This window comes from Micromys minutus (genome assembly GCF_963924665.1).
Source record: "Micromys minutus genome assembly, chromosome: 12".
Classification (NCBI taxonomy): domain Eukaryota; kingdom Metazoa; phylum Chordata; class Mammalia; order Rodentia; family Muridae; genus Micromys; species Micromys minutus.
The window spans coordinates 27,679,693-27,699,518 of NC_137981.1; the positions used below are offsets into that span (position 1 = coordinate 27,679,693).

A 19,826-nucleotide genomic window follows, 5' to 3' on the forward strand; every position below is an offset into this window, starting at 1 on the left:
CTCCAATAGCACAGGCAATTCAGAGGCTTAATATTAACAAATAGTTCAAAGCATAGAAAGAAAACAGCTAAATTATCCTGAAGAACTGTAAAAGATAAGTCCTGCTACTCTCCTTCAGAGAAACTTTTTAAAATACAGACATAATTCAAGGATGTCAGTTCTGTGAAGTTTCAATGAAACACTCCAAGGCACAAGTGTTGAGCACAGCCTGTTAATCAAGTTGTCTGCACTGTACTGTTGGAGGTTCAGGATGCTGTGCTTGAAGTGACAGGACATTGACTTTATCCCTAGTTAAGAGCACCAGGTGTCAAGCTCAGCTTCCATTTACACAGGATGCACCAATAAATCCTTAGGATGATGAGTGGTTCAGGAACTACATTCCTAACACATCTTACTTTTCTGCTTTAGTTGGCCTAGGGCTCCTTAGTTAAAGCCAAGGTTTGTAGGACTTAAGGGGGCTCTGCCTAAGAGTGGTCTTGAAACGAGTCCTTTTCAAAGAGCTCACTGGTTACTTGGAGAGAAATAAAGGCAACAATTGTAGCTTAATTTCAGATGAGAAATGTTAGAAATGACACGTAGGCTAAATATCTGATGAATATCAAAATTTGCAATATAACATATTTAGTAGGGAAAATATACTGTATTGGCAAGGTTAATTATTTGTGTGAAATATTCTATATATCAACTGAACAGAAAAAAACATTTCAAATCACTAGAAGCCTGTAACAAGAGAAACAGCTAAAAGACAAATGTTAGATGACTTTACTAACTTGAACACATTAACACACTTGATATAGAAATATTTCACTTTTAAAACTAATGTTTGCCATAGAAGCTGGTAAAGGCCTGTGAACCAGGATGTGGTATCTGGTGAGTTGATCAAGTCACTGCTTCTGTAAGAATGAATCACCTTCACTTCAAGCCTCTTTTGCAGACTTATAGTTTATGGTTTCTGTTTACTAGTTCAAAACTAAGCAGGAGAGGAACTAAGCTGACTAGTCAGGCCTGGAATGCACAATAGTTTGGCAAGTCGCAGTCACTCAGCGCAAGGATGTGCAATAATCTGCAGGAAAGTTGCTCAATTCTAGCAGTCCATTCCTTCACATCTGTAAAGAAAAACCCATAGACATTTCAATTTATTGCTAACAGCATAATTTCTCCCTCCATGAAATAGATTAAGGTCTTAAACTACCACAATCCATGAGGGAATAAAATTATAGGTAGTTAACAGACTAAAAAAGTATGAATAAAGTTCAGGTGTTGTGTGTAGGTTTTTGTGTGTATGGTGCACGTGGCATGTGTGCTATTTGGTGTAGTATGGAGGACAAAGGATAATCTTGTGGAGTCCTAGTTATAATAAATTCTAGGGATTAAGCTCAGATCATCAGGCATCTTTATTTTGCTGGCACACAATTACATTAAATTTAAGAGTTTTATTCATGTACAAATTAACGGGAATATGGTTCAGTGGAGGGCAAACAAGTTGGTAAGAAGAAAACATTTATGAGCCACTGCAGTAACATCACTGCTACCTACAGCAGCTGATAACAATTCAGGACGTACCTGTAGAGGAGTTCTGTACAGCCATTTCTCTTTATCAGCTTTAAGCTGCATACAGGCAAAGAGATCACAAACTGCTGGGAGGCCATAACAGTCTGGGCGAAAGTTACGTTCTTCTTGTAGGGGTGAATTAAGAAATACTTCCTGCAAGAAGAATAAAAAGATAACTACTGGAAGGCATGGGACTAAATTCCCAACCAAATAGTAAAGAACAGTGTGTTAATTTTTTTCAAGAACAAAGGTAGCAACTGTTGCAACAAAACAGGTTGGACCTTCTTTACTACAGCATGAATGCTATGAATGCTAAGGACCTGAGAAAGTCACCAAAAAAAAAAAAAAAAAAAAAAAAAAACCAAAAAAAAAAAATCCGCAGCAAGTTATTATCTTGTGAGTTAGGAAAATTACTACTTCATCCATATTTAGCAGAATTAAACAACTGAAATGGGCAAATTTTGGTCCCTGCTCACCTGTGCCTTCTTTCGAAGTAGCCACTTATCTTCTCCAGAGGAGAACTGGCTGAGGTTTCCCATTTTCTTTACTGGTAAGACCCAGTCAGCAGTGTTAAAAGGACACCGGGAAGTGGTCATGGGACTTTTAAGCATTTCTTTGCCAGCTCTCTCCTCCATAGTAGGCACTTCTTTTGGGCTGCCTCCTTTGCATGTAGGCCCAATAAGCCACTTTGACAAGGAACTATTCTTTATGACTTGGAAGGAATCAGCAATTCTAGCAGGAGCCATAGCCTTAGGTGCTTTAGCTTGTTCTGTTAGCTCATTTCTGGAAGGACAGAGCCACAGAGACAGGGACTCTCTGTGTTTCTCAGGCTCAGATTTGGGTTCCACAGGCATTCCATTCTTGTCCTTTCCTTCTTTCTTCAGAAGCCATTTATGCATCGCTTCCTTCTCGCAGCTGTCATCACACACACACTCTGCAAAGCTGGTACAGGGTTCGTTGGCTTTGCATACTTCCTCTACTTTACATGTGTCCTGATGGTTCTGGACAAGCCAGCCCTCAGCGGTTACGCTGGGGACCGACAGTGATCTTTTAGCCTCCAAGTGGTCATTCAGGCACTTCAGATTGCCCAGGTTCTCAATCTCCACACCTCTGGGCTGGTTACCCTGACAGTTGGTACAGGAGTCGGGCTTGACAAGCCAATCATTCACATTGTAGGGCTCTCTGAACACCTGGAATAAGAGTTTAAACTTCTCACTGGTTTCACAGCTGCCATTCACAGGCTTCTCCAGTTCACAGGGTTCCTGAGAAGTCACCAACCAATCAGACAGATCCAGCTCATCTTGATCAAGGACCTCTACTTCAACATTCTCAACTTCAGTAGAAAAAGAACTGGTGCTACAATGGCTATTACATTTTGAGGAACTTGGTTTTCCAGGAATTTCTTGTTGATGATTGTTAAGAAGCCAGTTCTCTAAGCCCTTCACATTGCCCCAGGCATCACTAAAGAAACTGTAGGCTCTGGCAGAAGTCTATAAAAGAAGTACCCAAAATTAATGTTTTATTTGCTAAAAAAAAATAATAAGCATTTAAATGAAAATTCCATTTTCTGTAATCTTTTCAAAGTATGAAATTGAAATCAAAAGTATTTGGAGCATTGTATTAGATATCAGGAAAGAAAACTAGTATTTTTGATATAATGCCTGTATGGTAGGACACACATTCAAAGTCTAACAAGCATAAAAATATTCAACTGCTTCAAAAGCAAGACTGATACTCTGAAAAAAAAAAAAAAAAAAAAAAAAATCAAAGAAACAATGACCACTACTGTGAAGAGGTTTGGTGGTTGACAGTTTGAGTGAGAATGGCCACATAGATTTGAATGTTTGGTTTCCAGGTCTGTCTAGAAAGAATTAGGACATAAAGGAGGTGTGGGCTTTTAGGTTTCAAAAGCTCATGCCAAGTGAAGAGTCTTGTCTGTCTCTCTACCTCCAACTTGCAGATAAAATGTGAACCCTGAGCTACTGCCCCAGCACCATGCCTGCTGCCACACTCCCTGCCATGATGAACCTGAGCTCGCCTCTGAAATTTTAAGCAAGTACCCAATTAAATGTTTTCTTTTGTAAGTTGCTTTGGACCTGGTTTCTCTTCACAGCAAATAGAAAAAAGTAACTAAGACAGTGGTGAATACTCCACTTATAAGAATATCAACTGTTGGGCTGGAGAGATGGCTCAGTGGTTAAGAGCACTCACTGACTGCTCTTCCAGAGGTCCTGAGTTCAATTCCCAGCAACCACAAGGTGGCTCACAGCCATCAGTAGAGAGACCTGATGCCCTCTTCTGGTGTGTCTGAAGACAGCAACAGTGTACTTACATGTAATAAATATAAATAAATCTAAAAAAATGAGTATCAAGTGTTAACTTCCTAAAAAACCACACTGGCACAATTTATCAAAAGTCAAAAACAGTAAGTAGGGAGAATAGTGGCCTAGAAATTCGACTTACAGAAATTTACTCCTAAGGAAGTAACTCCTAAATGTTTAGGGAACAGAATCTTAAAAGTTTCAGCCAATCAAATTGTATGTGATTAAACAGTATACACTTGCCAAAAGAAATGCAGAATGATTGTTTTGTGATAATGTCTCTCTATGTAGCCCTGGCTGTCTTGGAACTCTGTAGACCAGGCTGGCCTTGAACTCACACCCACCTCTGCCTCCCAAGTACTTGGGATTAATGGTTTGTGCCACTACCACCTGGCACAAATGATTTTTAATTACATATAGGTACAAAAATGCTGTAAACAAAAATATCTTTTTTTGATGTTATTTCACTTAGGATTATAGACCTGTATGTTGCAAGTTTTTCTAAACTTCCTACCTATAGTGAAGTAATTTCACTACTGTAACTAAGATTTAAAAACATGTAAACATATATTTTGGGGCTGGAGAGATGGCTTAGTGGTTAAGAGCACTGACTGCTCTTGCAGAGATTCTGAGTTCAATTCCCAGCAATTAGTTCACAACCATCTGTAATGGGATCTGATGCTGGTATGTCTCTTCTGGTGTTTTGAAGACTGCTACAATGTATGTACTCATAAACATAAAATATTTTTTAAGGTACTTTTAAATGATGCTAAAAACCACAAATTACTGTTAACCCAATCTACCTCAGAAACAATAAAGGCAGCCACGAACCTGACTATTCTCCAAGGTCTGTTTTGGGGTGAGCCAGTCCTGTGGGTTGGTACTGGGTACGTAAGGAGCCTGAGGACCAATGGCAGGTTTGCTTACAAGAAGCCATTCACTGAGAGAAGCAGCTGTGCCGCTGGATGCTGACTTCTTCAAGTAATGAAAAAGGAAAAAGAAACACATAGCTGCTTAGCTAGGCAGTATCAAATGCAAGAAAGAACTTACCAGACACAGGAACCCAAGCACTCTAGCCTAGGGCAACCACTAACCTTGAAGAAGTCACATGCCTTCCCCAACTACAATTTTAAAGATCTTTTTTTTCTTATTGGGCTGGTGAGATGGATTAGCAGTGAGGGCACCTGCCACCAAGAGGGATTGACCTGAGTTTAATTCCCTGGATCTACAAGGTCCTCTGGCCTCCACACGAACACTGTGGTATGTGTATCCCCACCACACATACACAAATATAATTTTTAAAATGTACTGTGTGAGAGAACACACATGCTATGATGTGTACAGAGATCAAAGAACAACTTTGTGGATTTGGGTCTCTCCTTCAGTTTACACAGGTTCCACAGATTGAACTCAGGTAATCTGCAGGGTTAAGCCTTTACCCCCCTGAGCCATCTTACAAGTCCCAGTTTTCACAATTACAAAACAAGACCAGGAGTGGTGGTGAACACTTATAAGCTAGCACTCCAGAAGGCCAAGGCAGGAGGTTTCCAAGTTGAAGCCAGTTTAGGTTCTATAACTGCTAAATCAGACTGTGGTACAGTGTGAGTGCTAGAGTTCTTCTCAACTCAGCTGTCTTCAGCCTTTTACTCACTTGCCTTTACAAACATCTCTGAATCAAAGAATTCCCAAGCAAGAACCAATTATCAGTCTCAATGTTAATAATTTCCAACAAACTGATTATTTTTCTCCTTAATTTGGCAAACTTAAAAATGTATAAACTAAATTTCTATCTGACATTCATTGCTTCAAGAGAGGCATTCAAGTGAATGCTCATCACAAATTAAAAAAGAAAATGCTTATCAAGACACAAAAGTATTCATAATGTAATGACTCAATTACCAAAACCAAAAGCAGTTTACCTGCTCTGGCACCTGGATATACCCTCTTTTCTCTAGGAAAGGCCCAGTACTTGAAGAGCTTGATTGAGCCGTCAGATGCTCAGGAATTTGCTATAAAAAGAAAAGTATGTTATTTACATTGTTATCTCCTACCCAAAACAAAACGTGATAGCATAATCCTAAATTTCAAAATCACTGAACAAAGCACTGTTTCCACTGAAGTACTAGTCACTGTGAATCCAATGGTCTATAAGGCTTGAGTTATCTAGGTCATCGTAAGACATCTTCCTATATTAGCAGTAAGTACCTTGATTTAAACAAGACCCATTAACTATACTCGGTTCTTTTTATTAAAGACTAACTGTCCAGATCCATAACATTTATGTTTAATTGTGTCAAAATATTTTTGAAGACAGAAGATGAGCTCTAAGTATTCTTAGTGAGTCAACAACAATCTCCAAACTGTGGACCTACTGTGTGACTTAATCAGTACATTTCTAAAGGTCACTCACTGCCTCTAGTAAACTACCATCTATGAGGCCAGAAACTTGAAGAGTGCCCTAAGAAATAGCTGAAATTAACATTACTTACAATGGTCTTGAGGGATCCAAATGTGGTGATGGTCTGGCGCAGAGCAGATGTATCTGCTTCAAAGAGTAGGACAGTTGAATCTTCAGGCTTAAGGGCCAAACTGCCCAGTCTACCAAAATGACAAAATTTAGGTATTTTTCAAGGAATATCAGCACCAACAAGTGTAACATTAAATATAATGTAGGATGATTTTGCACAATACAAAGTTGAGTCAAATCCAACACGTGCGATGAGTTACAATCTGACTTGCTTTTATGCCTACTAGTATAGACCAAAGTCAAAACAAGTAAAGGTCTTTACCTCTCCAAGCACAGAGAGACTTGATTGGCAAGATCTTTGTTCTGGGTGTACTCCAGTTGATGAATAAGACAATTGAATTGGCCCATTAGCTACAAGAAAAATGCAAACATCTAGCCACAAAGATTTTTAAAATACCAGGAATATCCAAACTAATAGAGAAAACATTCACTGGAATCTAGAAAGCATACTCAAACAGTTGCCTTACCCAATAAAGCTGCTGGGCCTGTTGCTGCAGAGTCTCCTCTTTAAGCTGATAGATGAGATCTACCTGTTCATTGAGCCACACCTCACGGCTCCGAAGGCATTCCAGGTGGCGACTTATGCAACTGTGAATCTGAGCTTTTACCTAGGAAATACGTGGTAGCATAAATGAAGTGTTATAAGCCAAAGAATGATAATTCCCATAAAATGCTCATGCTCTTAAGCTTTTAAAGGTCAGAAATCCTTTATTATTTACTGACCACTATGAAAGTTCAAAACATGATCCCATGAAGTCCTGCATCCTAGTTAAAGAATCCAAGCTGATACCTAACTTCCAAACTTCTTCCTTCCTCCTCCTGAAAGGATCAGGGGTATCAGCAATTAAAAAAAGATATGCCAAGGATACTAATTCCACTGAGCTTTCCATATAACTTAAAAATATAGTCTTAACAAATTTATCATTGATAAACTTGGTAGTGTACACCTTTAATTCCAGCATTAAGGAGATAGGCAGGCTGATCTCTGTAAGTTAAGAGGTCAGCCTGTTCTACAGAGCAAGTTACAGTTCATCCAGGGCTATGAAAGAGAAACGCTGCCTTAAGGGTGATTGGGGGAGCAAACAAAAGAAAGAAAAAAAAGATAGCTAGTCTGAGTCTTTTTCCCACATGCATGGAAAAAACAGTCCTTAGAGTAAGCCAGAAAGCAGGAGACCATTAGGATTGATAGTTTAGGTTAACTACAAACTAATGTTCCTAAGAATGTATGCAGCAACTCACATTTTGTCTATATACAAACATTTTGAGGGGAAAATTCAAAACATCTATAAATTATATGGGCATCCACATAAGTATATCATAAAAGTTCCCCTTCAGAAAAAAAAAAAAAATGTTTTTTAAATCATACACAACTGGAAGCACTCACCAGCAGAATGCTATTGGAACTAACAATTCATTCTGACATGCACAGTGATAGTCAGTCGTTCAGAGACTACACCACTTAAAATCATGTTACTAACAAATTAAGTGGGGACATAATGAAGTAACATTTTTTATGTATCAAAAAGATGCAGCTATCCTGGGCATCATGGCAAACACCTTTAATGCCAGCACCCAGAGAGACAGAGGCAGGTAAATCTCTGGGGTTCAAGGCTATTCTGGTCTACAGAGAGTTCCAGTCAGAACTATGTAGAGAGATCCTGCCTCAATAAATAAATAAATAAACAAACAAACAAACAAACAAAATAATGCAGCTAGGCAGAATACAGCTTACTCTGTTACTTTGTATGACTGGGTACAAGAACCACACAAAGGAGCAATCAAAACCACAGCTACTTATTTCCCTGTGAGATCAAAAGCTCCAACATACCAGGTAGAAGATTAGGGTTAAGACCATTCAGGATATGGAATCAAACTTGCTGGGTGGCATTGAGAAATCCTTTGCTGTGCTCTAACCAGCCTTGTGCTACACCCAGACCATCGAAGAGAAAAACACAGCATACCTCTCGTAAGTTATCTTTAATTTGCTGTTCAGCCCGGAGTACTCCACCAATAGCAAGCTCCAGCTCCCTCCTTGCATCACTGCACCGCAAAAGCGTCTCTCTATTACTGTGGCAGCCACTCTGTTCCAGGGGTGTGTTCATTCTGCTCACTGTTCCTTTAAAAGAGAGAAAGAAAACCAAATAGCGCCAAATTACAATCCCAGACCATCTTTCAGTCATGGCTCAAAAGGTTTCTCCAATCAGCTCTCAGTGCTAACAACTGTGGTGATTCCCAACACATGGACTCTGAGTACATATTACCTCCCTTCCTCACCAACTTACTGCTAGACAACTGTAGGTGGAGAAGTGGCACAGCTTTAATCCCAGCACTTCGGAAGCAAAGGCAAGAGGATCTCAGTGAGTTTGAAGCCAACCTGGTCCAAGAGAGAGAGTTCCAGTACAGCAAGGCCCCAAAAACCCTGTCTCAAAAAGAGAAAAAAAGAAGGGAGGGAAGGGATTCTGACTATTTTATTTAAGGACAGTCTACATGTGAACATATATCTGAGAAAAATACACTAGTGGTCCTGAATTAGCAGAATACATGCTAGTAAAAATGCTAAAAGAATTAAGCCATGTTTGATACTTCCAGGGTGTAATCCCAGCACTAGGTGGGGGAGATCGTGGCAAACAGGACTACATAACACTGGTTTTGAGACCCTGTCTCAAAAATAACAACAAAACTAAAACAAAACCACCAATCATTAATAAGTTTCTAGATTACAGACGTGACTCAATGTAGAAGTAACTCTCTCTTACCATGTGTGTCACTGGGTTTTATCCCTCCCACTGCAAAGTAATAACGACAATAAAAATGGACTTGAGATATAAAAAAGATGTAAAGCTAATTGTTCTGGTTCTAATTCTGTCATGGATTTTTGCTTGTTTTGGTGATAAAGTACATAAAAATATACTTGATGGTGAAAGTATAAAATCCAATGTACTACATTGCTTCGGAATTGCTATTTAAACCTGTTCACTAAAAATAATACAGACTTTGGGCCTGGTTAATTTTGGTGTGTAATTCTGGATATTTGCAAGTATTTTACAGTAAAGTTTATGAAGATATTTCTTTAAAAGAATGAAATTTCCTATACTAGCATACTTGAAGTCATGAGGCTCTTACATCTGTAGACTAGGACTGAGGTGTATGGGAGGAGCCATGATTGCTTTGAAAACATCTGCTGAGTTAATAGAGCTGTAGTTAATACTGCTCAGAGTTGGATGCTGAGGGAGGGAGGTTAAAATGTTATCACAGGAGCATAGACACAGCTCAGTAGTTAAGAGTGCTTGATCCTCTGAGAGAGGATGGAGTTTAGTTCTCAACAACCACCTATAAGGACAACTTCAGGGGAGCTAACATCCTTTTCTGGCCTCCTTGGGTGCCCACGTAACAACGGGACAGACAGACACACAAAGAAACTTTTTAAACAGACAATATTATAGTTAGTAAGCTATATCTAACAAAACCATTCCATGTAAATTTAGATATAAGATTTCTAAAGAATTTTGTGTGGGTAAGTTCCCAGAGTTCTCCAGCAGAAGCAGGAGAAAAGTGGAAAGAGAAGTGAAGCATGTGATAGAACGAGATGAACAAAAAGAGTGTCAGAAAGCGATGGAGCGGACTAGACAAAGTTCACTGGAAGGACACCGTGTTTGTCTTGGACAGACTTAGAATTAAGGTATAAACAGTATGCCTAGCACTCATGAAGGCCTTGGTTCAATCTTCAGCACTAAAGAAACCAGGCATAAAGGCACATAAATCAGAGGGAGATTAGAAATTAAAGGTCATCTGATTGTGGTAAGTAAAGCTAGTGATAGTCATAGGCCAAAAGAGGTCACTGGGCCTGTGTGTAGTGGTTTGTTAGCTTGTTTGTTTAATGAATAACCTGTTTTTCTAATTACTGGGACTGAAAACATAAAAGGCAGATGTTAGAAACAACATAGGTCTGTGACAGAAACAGATTCTAAAACTATTTCTATATAGCTTTAAACTAATAAAGCAAAAAGAATGTTTGCACTGAAGAGTAAGAACAGCTAGAAAGGAATTAATAAAAATAAACAGATAAAAAACATTGTTGAATGCAAATTATGACTTGATATTGTACTGGATATTTTAATTCATGTGTTATTTGGGTGCATTTGTCACAAGGCTACTTGGTCCTGTGACTCTTAGGGTGAAAATTATTTCTGAGTAACATGCTATGGAGACATTCAGAAAAGGGAAGGAGGCCTCAAAAACCTGGGGGGTGGAGGGGGAAACATCTGCAAACAGGAAGGCTGTTTGGCCTAGATAAGCAACTCTGGGAGGACATGATTACAACTTCCAACTTTTGGAGACCTGTCTAGTGGAATCAGACTTCAGAATAGCTCCAAAGAGGGGACTGGCTTAACAATCTTTCTACAAGTCCTGAAGGCAATGACTTCATGACCTTGACAGCATCCCCAAGACCAGGTTTCACATCAGGCTGAAAGCTGGACAGAAGCAATACTGGGTTCCCACCCTCAGAAATAAAGTAGGGTCCTGGAGAGGTGGCTTGGCAGTTAAACATACTGACTAATCTTCCAGAGGACCATTTTCTACCATCCACATGGTAATTCACAACTAACTCTAAGTACAGACTCAGAGGGTCCTCAGACACCAGCCATGCAAGTGCTACAGAGACAAAAATGAAGACAAAACACCCATACACATAAATGTTTTTCTGAAAAAGAAAGGAGAAACTAGGAGAAAGATAAAGCTCAAAAGGCTTTCTTACCCCCTTCAGCAAAGGACTCAGATTGAGGAACTTCTGAGTTCCTACCGAATTCTCAAAGTTCAGTACATTTTCTAACTTCCCACTTGCTAATTCTGTTACCTCAGAATGTTTATTTACCCACAATGACCTACAGAAAAAAAAGGGCTTCCTCAATCACCTTTGTCAGAAGCCCCTGTGGAATTTTTCCTAATCTTATAAACAGCAGTTTATTAATTTGCTTCCATCTCAGGCTTCAAGCGTATTGGGCACACACTGCAGGGTCTTTGAAAAAACCCTGCTGACAGTAATATTGGAAGGTTCGGAATGTTGAGTGTCACCCATTACCATACTGCATTCAAGTTATCGAGCCATACATGACCTATGTAACTCTTTTCCCAACTGTCTTCACCTGTGTCAAACTTCTCAAGTCCTGACTTTCGTGGAATGCTAGAATGCCTGATACCATGAAATTTTTAATTAAAAAATCTGCTTCACAACGTGAAACCTACCCCTAATTCTAGATAAGCCAGAAATACTCAAATATAAGCAGAGCTGACTATACTGCTAGATCCTTGACAGTAATCCTTGAAATCCAAGTACAAACATGTTTCCAGGAGTAGACACAGACAAAACAAATAGCAGCTCATGACACATATCAGCAGTCAGGTTAAGAAAAAACTGCATAGAGTTCAAGTCCAGTCTGAGTTACATAGTGAATTCTAAGGCATCATGGGCTACAATGTGAAACTCTCTCAACAAAATAAAGGGAGTCATCTCTTTAAAATTCACAAGCCTATCTATCCAACAACTCTGTACTAAGAAGTTTTAGAGTACTGGGAAAATGTGAAAGAAACACAGGGTTGGAGAGATGGCTCGGTAGTTAAGAGCACACTGACTGCTCTTCAGAGGTCCTGAGTTCAATTCCCAGAAGCTACATAGTAGCTCACAGCCATCTTAAAAGGATGTTCTCTTCTGAGTATACAGTATACTCACATATAAATAAAGAAGAAGAAAGAAACACAGCCAATCCTCAAGCATCACTCCCCCTGGCTGCCCACCTTCCAAAAACCCATCAAGTTGAGGAGGGCAGTATCTATATGCACCACACATATCTAGTTATTAAGTCCGAAGACCTTCAAGCCAGTATTGAGCAACAAGCCACAAACTAAAGATAACCTGATATAATATGCTTTAACGGTAAGATTTCCAAAATGCTGTAATTCTCCTGATCCACACTAACCACAAACTTAAGGATGGAAAAGTTTACTGGGGGCATAGTGAAGTGTTTAGCATGCTCAAAGTCCTGAGTTCAACTCTCAACACCAATGACATAATTAAATAAAACCTTTGCTATTTTAGTACAGGACCCATATTTTATGCATGAAGTCAAAGAACTACATAGTATAAATGACATATGTATATTGTGCACGCATAGAACAATGAGCTTGAAGCTCATTGTTTTGTTTGCATAGATTATGTACACAAGTGTGCCTTCTACCTTAGAGGCCCAAAGGTGGTTGAGCCACATGAGTGCGGAGAACCAGCCTGGTCCTCTGCAAGACAAGCAAGTGCTCTTATAAGCTGAACAAGCTCTCCAGCCCCTAAATGACCCTTTTAAAGGATCACAACCACAAGGGATGAGACTTGAATTTAGAACGAAGGGTATTATAACCCATGAATTATGTTTCAGATTAATGTTTTTAAGGGCTTACTATTAGTTTCCAGAAAGAACATTTTATAGCCCTCAATAAATTATAAAGTGTTCCAGAACCATCTACCTTGGATTGCAACTACAAAAACAAGCAGCACTGTCATGATAGGTTCAGAATAATCAAAGCACTGCTGAATACCAGTGTCAAGCAGGAAGGATGAAAGAAGAGAACCTTCAGCTCCAGCATGTGTCTGTAATCATAACCACTCCATGCATTAGTGGTTGTCTGAATCAAGGTTTAAAATAATCTTTCTTTTTAACACAGGAACTAAGTGGACCAAGCTTGCCTCTGCTTCCAGAGTGCTGGGATTAAAAGCAGTGCCACCTCCCCTAGAATAGATAATCTCTTAATGCCAGCCTCCAGCTCTCATTCTGTGTCAGCTTGCTCTCTGCCTCCAAAAAACGCCCTCCACTTTTTACTGATTTTCCTGCCAGTTGAATCAATGAAGAGGCCACAAGAGACCTACCTATAGGACACACATATATATCTTAAAATACTGTCAACTTCGTTCTGTTTGAAGTGACAATCGACATGAGACCATTTGTACAAACTTACAGTGAAAAAGCTTATCAATTTAGTAACAGTGAATGCTACTTGCAATTTTACCTTGAGCCATTTTCTTGAGTTCACTTGCTGTTTCTTCTCTCAGTGAAAAAGGGATTTTTAATCACAGCATTTTCTCAAAAAGTATACATATCTTAAGTTGAGTCCAGTTCATATTCTTTACCCTCTGCAGCGCTCTAGTTTGCTTTTACAAGAAACTACTAGACCCAGCAAATAAACTCTAAGCAGTAACTAGAAAAAAAAAAAAAAAAAAAAAAAAAAAAGGCTGCAAAATTCTGCCACCTAATGGCAAGACTAAGATTTTTCTGTTTCAAAAACTAAATAACGGTAAAATTAAGCTAGAGTAGAAGTGACTCAACAGCTTTCTAGGTTTCCCGTTGCCCTTTCTGGGAGCGGCTGGTGAAATCGGTCTCCCAGCGCACGCATGCGCAGTCTCCTGGCCCAGGTTGCACACTTACCTGGTACTCTGGGCCCGCGACGGAAACTGCTGCGTGAAAGCTCGACGTCCTTTATACCCTACCGTCCTTTATACCCTACCGGCCAGTCAGGCGCCCGGCCAGGTCACGCCCACCCTGCGCGTATCAAGCCTCCCCTCCCCCTCCACAAACACACCAGCTACTCCGCCCACTACGGGGCTCTGTGGGCACTAGGCTGTAGCCTTCAGCAGCCCCTCCGCAGGGCCCAAGTCATGGTCAAAAGGCTTAGCAGCAAATCACTAACTGCAGAGAACAAGCAGGGCCCGCAGGCCGACCGCGATAACAGTCCAGCTGCCGGCTGGGGTTCTCCCCAGAGCTATTTTGATTTGGTTTGTTTAGGAGGTTTCTTCTTTTTTGCGCTTAGAAAAGCTTTTACTGGCTGGATGGCAGGGGTAGGCTCTGAGTTTTCAAGACCTGGTCTAGAGCACTGAGTTTCAGGACAGCTGGAGCTACACAATGAAACCCTAGGATGGAGGGGGCGGTGGGGGGAGGAAAAAGAAAAGAAAAACTCTTGCTGCGTAATTAGGGGTTCCAGAGTGCTGGGACTGGCGAGATACAAAGTGGTGGGGGTAGGGGGGAGAGCCAGGACACAGAAAGAGAAATGCCCCTCACCCTGGGATCTATCTAATTTTCCTGTCTGAGAGTAAAGAAATTTCAACATACGTGCAGAGCTTGTTTCCAATCGGCATTTCAGAAAAGGGTATCAGAAACAACCAACTGCATCAAGTGTGGAGCTCAAACCTGTGATCTCAACAGTTAGGAGGAAATAGGGTCCAGAGTGAAAGGGAAGCAGGGCCACAGAAGAACTCATTTTAGACCAGGAACTGTATTAACAATTCTCACCCCTATCCCCCAACAACACAACCCATAGGACACCAGTTTCCTTTACAAACACTAATTCTTTACACCAGCATTTTTTTTTTGTTTTTGTTTTTGTTTTTTACTTAATGTTTGAACTTTACTCAACTTTTAAACTTTGCTTAATCTTTAAACTTGGTTATAAAGCATACTTTGGAGCAACGCAGCATAACAAGTCGTGGTTAAGAGAAGTACGTGCAAAAAGAAGATGCCTTTGATGTCTACTGCCAGAACAGAAGGGTGGACATCTCTTATCTCTACTTAATAAACTCATTAACTTTGCTTCACTCAGACTAGTTAGGACATTCTTTCCTGAGGTGTGGTCAGGATCCAGCCTTACAGAGTGGAGGGAAGGGCATGTGAGCTGACTCAGGACACTGGAGGTAGTTATGATTACAGGTATGAGCCACATCAGACACTATGACTTTGTGGACATTAAGAGTAAAGCAAATCCATGAGAGAAGACTCAAACACCCAAGACACACAGACAGTAGCATCACCTCCTTTATCCTGAAGCTCAGTTTGGGATCCCAATTCAAACATTCATTACAAAAGAAAGAAAACAGCTAGTTCCAAATACCCTGTTTGGATAGCACATTTGGTGAAGATACAAAGACTAGATGAATGAAGAATGTACACTGTCTGTACTTCATGTCAGTGGCTGATTCTTATTCTATTAAATAACATACATCTGATGTTAAGCAAGGCTTAATCCCAGCAGGCTACAACAGGAGAATCATCCTTGCCATCCTGGGCTAATAGTGAGTTCAAAGCCAGTCTATATACACCAAGATCCTGTCCAAAATAGCTAGTGTATATGTAAAGCTGCTGTGAGTCTTGACATTTCCATTTTAGTAAACTAAGAAGCCCCTCTTTCCACCCTTTCTGTCTTGTCCATCTTGATTCTCCAAGTTCTTTCTGCCAGCATGCTATGTTAGTCCCTTCTAGCCATCTGCTTTGTAAGTCACAAGCAATAAAAAGCCTTCCCTGGACAAATACACCATTCTTCAGTATTACCACCCAATAGAACTGTCATCCTGCCCTCAAGTGTCCACTGCCATCTATACAGGTTTCCAGGAGTGAGTGTTCTCAACCTCTCTAATGCTTCCATCCCTGCATACAGTTCATGTTGTAGTGACCTCCAACTATAAAATTATTTCTTCTGCTATTTCGTAACTCTGTTAAAAATCATAATGTAAATATCTGCTTTCTGATGCTCTAAAGTGACCCTTACAAAAGGATCACTGACTACTCAAAGGGGGTCAAGACCCACCAGCTAAGAATCTATGCTTTAACACATGCCTCTCTTTTGGGGCCTGCTTTCTTACCCCGAGGGCTCTCCCAGTTTGAACACCTAGCACTGTATACACAGCTTGGTATCATCTGTACCATGCTGCATGCGCGGCAGTGTTGGCCTAAATAAGAAAGGTACCCACAGCACTTGTATCAATGCTTGGTCTTGAACTAACTAGTGCTTTAATACATCTTTTATTAATGGATGAATAAATAATATATTAATGATCAAATTCAGAGCAGCTGCAATAAATCTTTGTGTTATAAACAAATCAACTTGATGTCGTCCCATTAAAGCCTGTAATATTAATTCAGAAAAGTAATTTAGAAGAGGGCAATGTTTCTAACACATTTTCCTCCAATGCTGGGGGTACAAGGCTGAGCTTTGTATATGCTAGACAACACTTTAACTAAGCTACACCCTAGCCATTAGTTTCTGACAGAGTTCCATGTAGTTCAAGCTGGTCTTGAAATCAGTATTCTGCCTCTTGATAGACCTTCTGGACTCCCAGAGTCCTAGCCACAACACCCAGATTAACTTAAGTCCTTGTTTTCAAGCAAAACAGGACTGGTGAGGGCATCACCACAGAAATCATAATCCCAGGGTGAGTGCTGAGAAAGGCAGTTTTTTAAACTGCCAGACCCAAAAATCTTAGTTCCACAAACTCAAAATAACAATGGGCTGTTGGTTAAAATGTGCACTGTATTTACAGCCAACTCAGCTTTTCCCCCTCATATTGTGCAGTCATTACTACAGAAATTCCTGTCTAAAGCCTGAAAGACTAGCAATAAAGCTAAAATAAAACTCAAAACATACATGACAAATTATTTTGGAAGCTGTGATTGTCCACGTATTAAGACTGTGTTATACTTACTAACAAACAAAGCCCATGTGACCTACTCAACACTAAACCAAAACTGCTAGGTCTGTGGGCAATTAAGGTAATACCAAATGGGAGGGATTACAAGCTCAGAAGCCCCAAGTGCAGTCCTAGTCCCCCAGAAAAGCAGGTTGACTCTACCGCACAATCAAGCCCAGCCAAGCCAACCTGGAGGGGGACAGTCATGAGCACCTGCTGAGTCAGTCGTTGATGCTACTGAGCTCACTTGCCTGTGAACCTATCTAATTCAGGAGTATGTATAAATGCTAGGATCTGGGGAATACAGACCATAAGCTTACAATGACATCTGAAATGTTAGCTTTAACCATCTCAGAAGGCAAGCTGAGAACAAATGAGGGCTCTAAGAGACAAGCCTAGAAACACTGCTGGTGACACCAAGAACAAAAATGCTCAACTTAGCAGCTACTATGGGCTTTACAGGGTTAAACATGATACCTACAGTCACAGGCTTCCAAGCCCGAAAGTCTGAGTCTAGTTACTTCTTAGCCTTTTGACTAAGATCTAAACCCCTCAGCTGCACCAAGTATTTTGAAGGGGCCATTTAAGGTTTATGTAGTCATTCAAGTATTTAAGGTCTTGAACTGGAAGGCACAGTGTTGTTGTCCCTGAGGTTACGATGGCGAATCTGCCATCTAGCGGAAATTTTGTGCCACTGGTTCATAGACAGCAATAGATTTCTTAAATAAGAGGCACAGGTGGTTAAGAGGCTCTGACTTGCTTTAAGTGCCGAGCAATGTTTTAACACTGTATGGGCAAAACACCGGAAGGCTAGCTGAGAGTCTCAAGTGAAGAATGACTGTGTGCCAGAACACCCAGAGTTTACAAGACCCATATACAGGGTCCTGAGATGCGAAGCAATCCAAGCTGATTTAATAAACTGGCCATGGGAGTTAAGTCCTACATACTTCTAAAACTAGATACAAGATGCTTTAAGAAGCATCTTAGTTTATCTGCAGTTTGATGGTTTTCCACTTCTGAAAATATTATTTCTTCAAAGGAATAATGTAACTGTAGAGACAGAGACATAAGTCATCATCAAACTTCAGTGAGGAAACTTTAAATGTCTAGGCTATTTTCCGAGAGAGGGAAAAAAGAGAACTAAATGCAAGGACTGTTAACAGAGCCAGAGGCTACACATTAACTCACTCATCCCAACAGTTCTGCAGGCTAGTAAATCTTCCAAACAGCAAATCACCTAGGTGTGGTGACGTGCTCGTAAGTAAACCCAGTAGAGCCACCAGGATTCCTGCAGCCTGTCTCAAACTAGCAAACAAATCAAACCAGGCTGGAGAGATAGCTCAGTGGTTATCAAAGGGCTAGAGGTCAGTTCTTAGGACCCACATCAGGTGGCTCACAATAGCTTGTGAGGGGATCTGCCATTCTTCAAAAAAAAAAAAAAAAAAAAAAAAATCCAGAGCCCATCAAGTGACCTGCTGAGCAGTACGAATTAATTTCCTGTTGTCACACAGGGTGAAATTCTTCCCAAGGTTCTGATGTACTTTAAAGTGCAGAAATGTCACAGTAGGGTCCTAACAGAGAACCAACAGACTTACCTGTCCAATACACACCCAGGGAAATAACTCAAAAGCCCTATGGCCATATTCCAAATTACCAACAGGGTGGAAAGTCAAGTCCTTCCAAAAGGGTGCCAGGGTGGCAAGCCTTACCTACTAAACAACACGAACAGGAGAGCTGTGTGCTCTGAGGGTCAAATAACTCCAGCCCTCTGTCATTCTTGAGCCATCCTCCAAAATTCCAACCTATAGCACTGAAGACTCTACTGGTCCCACTACAAGGGCTTACATGAGAGACAGGAGCATGTCCATTTCTCCCGTTACTATACTCAATACCCTGCGCATATAGATGTTATAAATGAACACCCGAGCAATGAATCCTGCAAATTCTCTCTTCTCATCAGCAGAAGAGAGGAATCAAACCATTCTCGGGGACTGCTGGGAGAAGGAAATGGGATGTTAAGTAACACTGTGTTCAGGACATAGTCGGCCTCCAGAAAAAAAATTCCACCTTGCCAAACCATTAGGAACAGGGGCAAATATGCACTGGGTCAGTAATGGAAAACAGGCCCACCTGGGACCAGAGACCCAGACAAGGGCCAGAGAAACAGGGCTGTCACCACTGAAAACCCAGAGGACAGTCAGGGTAATGTAGGGAGAGGGATGAAAGAGAAGCATTCAGGCTGCAATCGTGGCCCGGGAACGGAGCGTGTCGACAAGACAGAGGAGAGAAGACAGGCCCAGTGCTTGGGCATGAAGAAAAAGGTGGCAGCCTCAGGACGAGGGGATGGAGAGTTATGGCCTGGCGCGACGCGGGGATTGAAGAGGAGTTCACTGCAGGCGTGACCTGGGGAAGGGAAAGACGATTGGGCCCCGCGCGCAGGCAGGTGGAGTGGTGGCTCTGGACCCCGAGTGTCGGGAAAAATGGAGGGTAGGACAGGCCACAGGCCGGAGCGAAGAGGGGCGAAGGGCAGCAAGAGGAAGCGTGCCCGCCGGCCATTATCATCCTTACCAGCTGGCAGCACTTTTTCCGGTGATCCGAGCGGACCTTGGACCGACCCAGACACCAGGGTACGGAAGGATCAGGACCCTGAAGACGGAGTTCTCGCGATACTATGACCTCCCTACCACGCCTCTCCTTAGTGTTCTGACAGTTTCGCGAGATTTCTTGCCGCGCCTGCGCAAAACATCTTTAGGGCTCTACTTGGAGGCATTCAGTAACTCTCCCTGCCCTTAACCTGGGTCCTTTTCGTGTTTATCAGTAAGTCAGTTAAATATTTTAAAGATGCACTAGAGAAATATGCCAAGATGAGCCTCTCACACGAAATGTTCTCACAAGGTAGATTTTATTTAACTGTAACGCTTATATGCAA

At 41.0% G+C, this 19,826-nt stretch overlaps 1 protein-coding gene across 3 annotated transcripts; it reads right to left on the minus strand.

Annotated features, from left to right (window-relative positions):
- Positions 1–587: 587 nt before the first annotated feature.
- NCOA4 (nuclear receptor coactivator 4) lies at positions 588–19,587 on the minus strand. Of its 3 annotated transcripts, XM_080925964.1 has the most exons (11): positions 19,466–19,485; positions 8,682–8,728; positions 8,361–8,515; positions 6,867–7,007; positions 6,662–6,750; positions 6,362–6,470; positions 5,792–5,881; positions 4,704–4,847; positions 2,028–3,041; positions 1,564–1,704; positions 588–1,106 (listed from the first exon to the last, which is right to left on the minus strand). In XM_080925964.1, exons 3-11 carry the CDS (start codon positions 8,499–8,501, stop codon positions 1,101–1,103), a joined length of 1,875 nt encoding a protein of 624 aa, XP_080782090.1. In that variant the 5' UTR covers positions 8,502–8,515; positions 8,682–8,728; positions 19,466–19,485; the 3' UTR covers positions 588–1,100. The 3 variants fall into 3 exon arrangements, with proteins under 3 accessions (XP_080782090.1, XP_080782089.1, XP_080782088.1); XM_080925963.1 differs by lacking the exon at positions 8,682–8,728 and having other exon boundaries at positions 19,466–19,587; XM_080925962.1 differs by lacking the exons at positions 8,682–8,728; positions 19,466–19,485 and adding an exon at positions 13,453–13,547.
- Between the last annotated feature and the right edge of the window lie 239 nt (positions 19,588–19,826).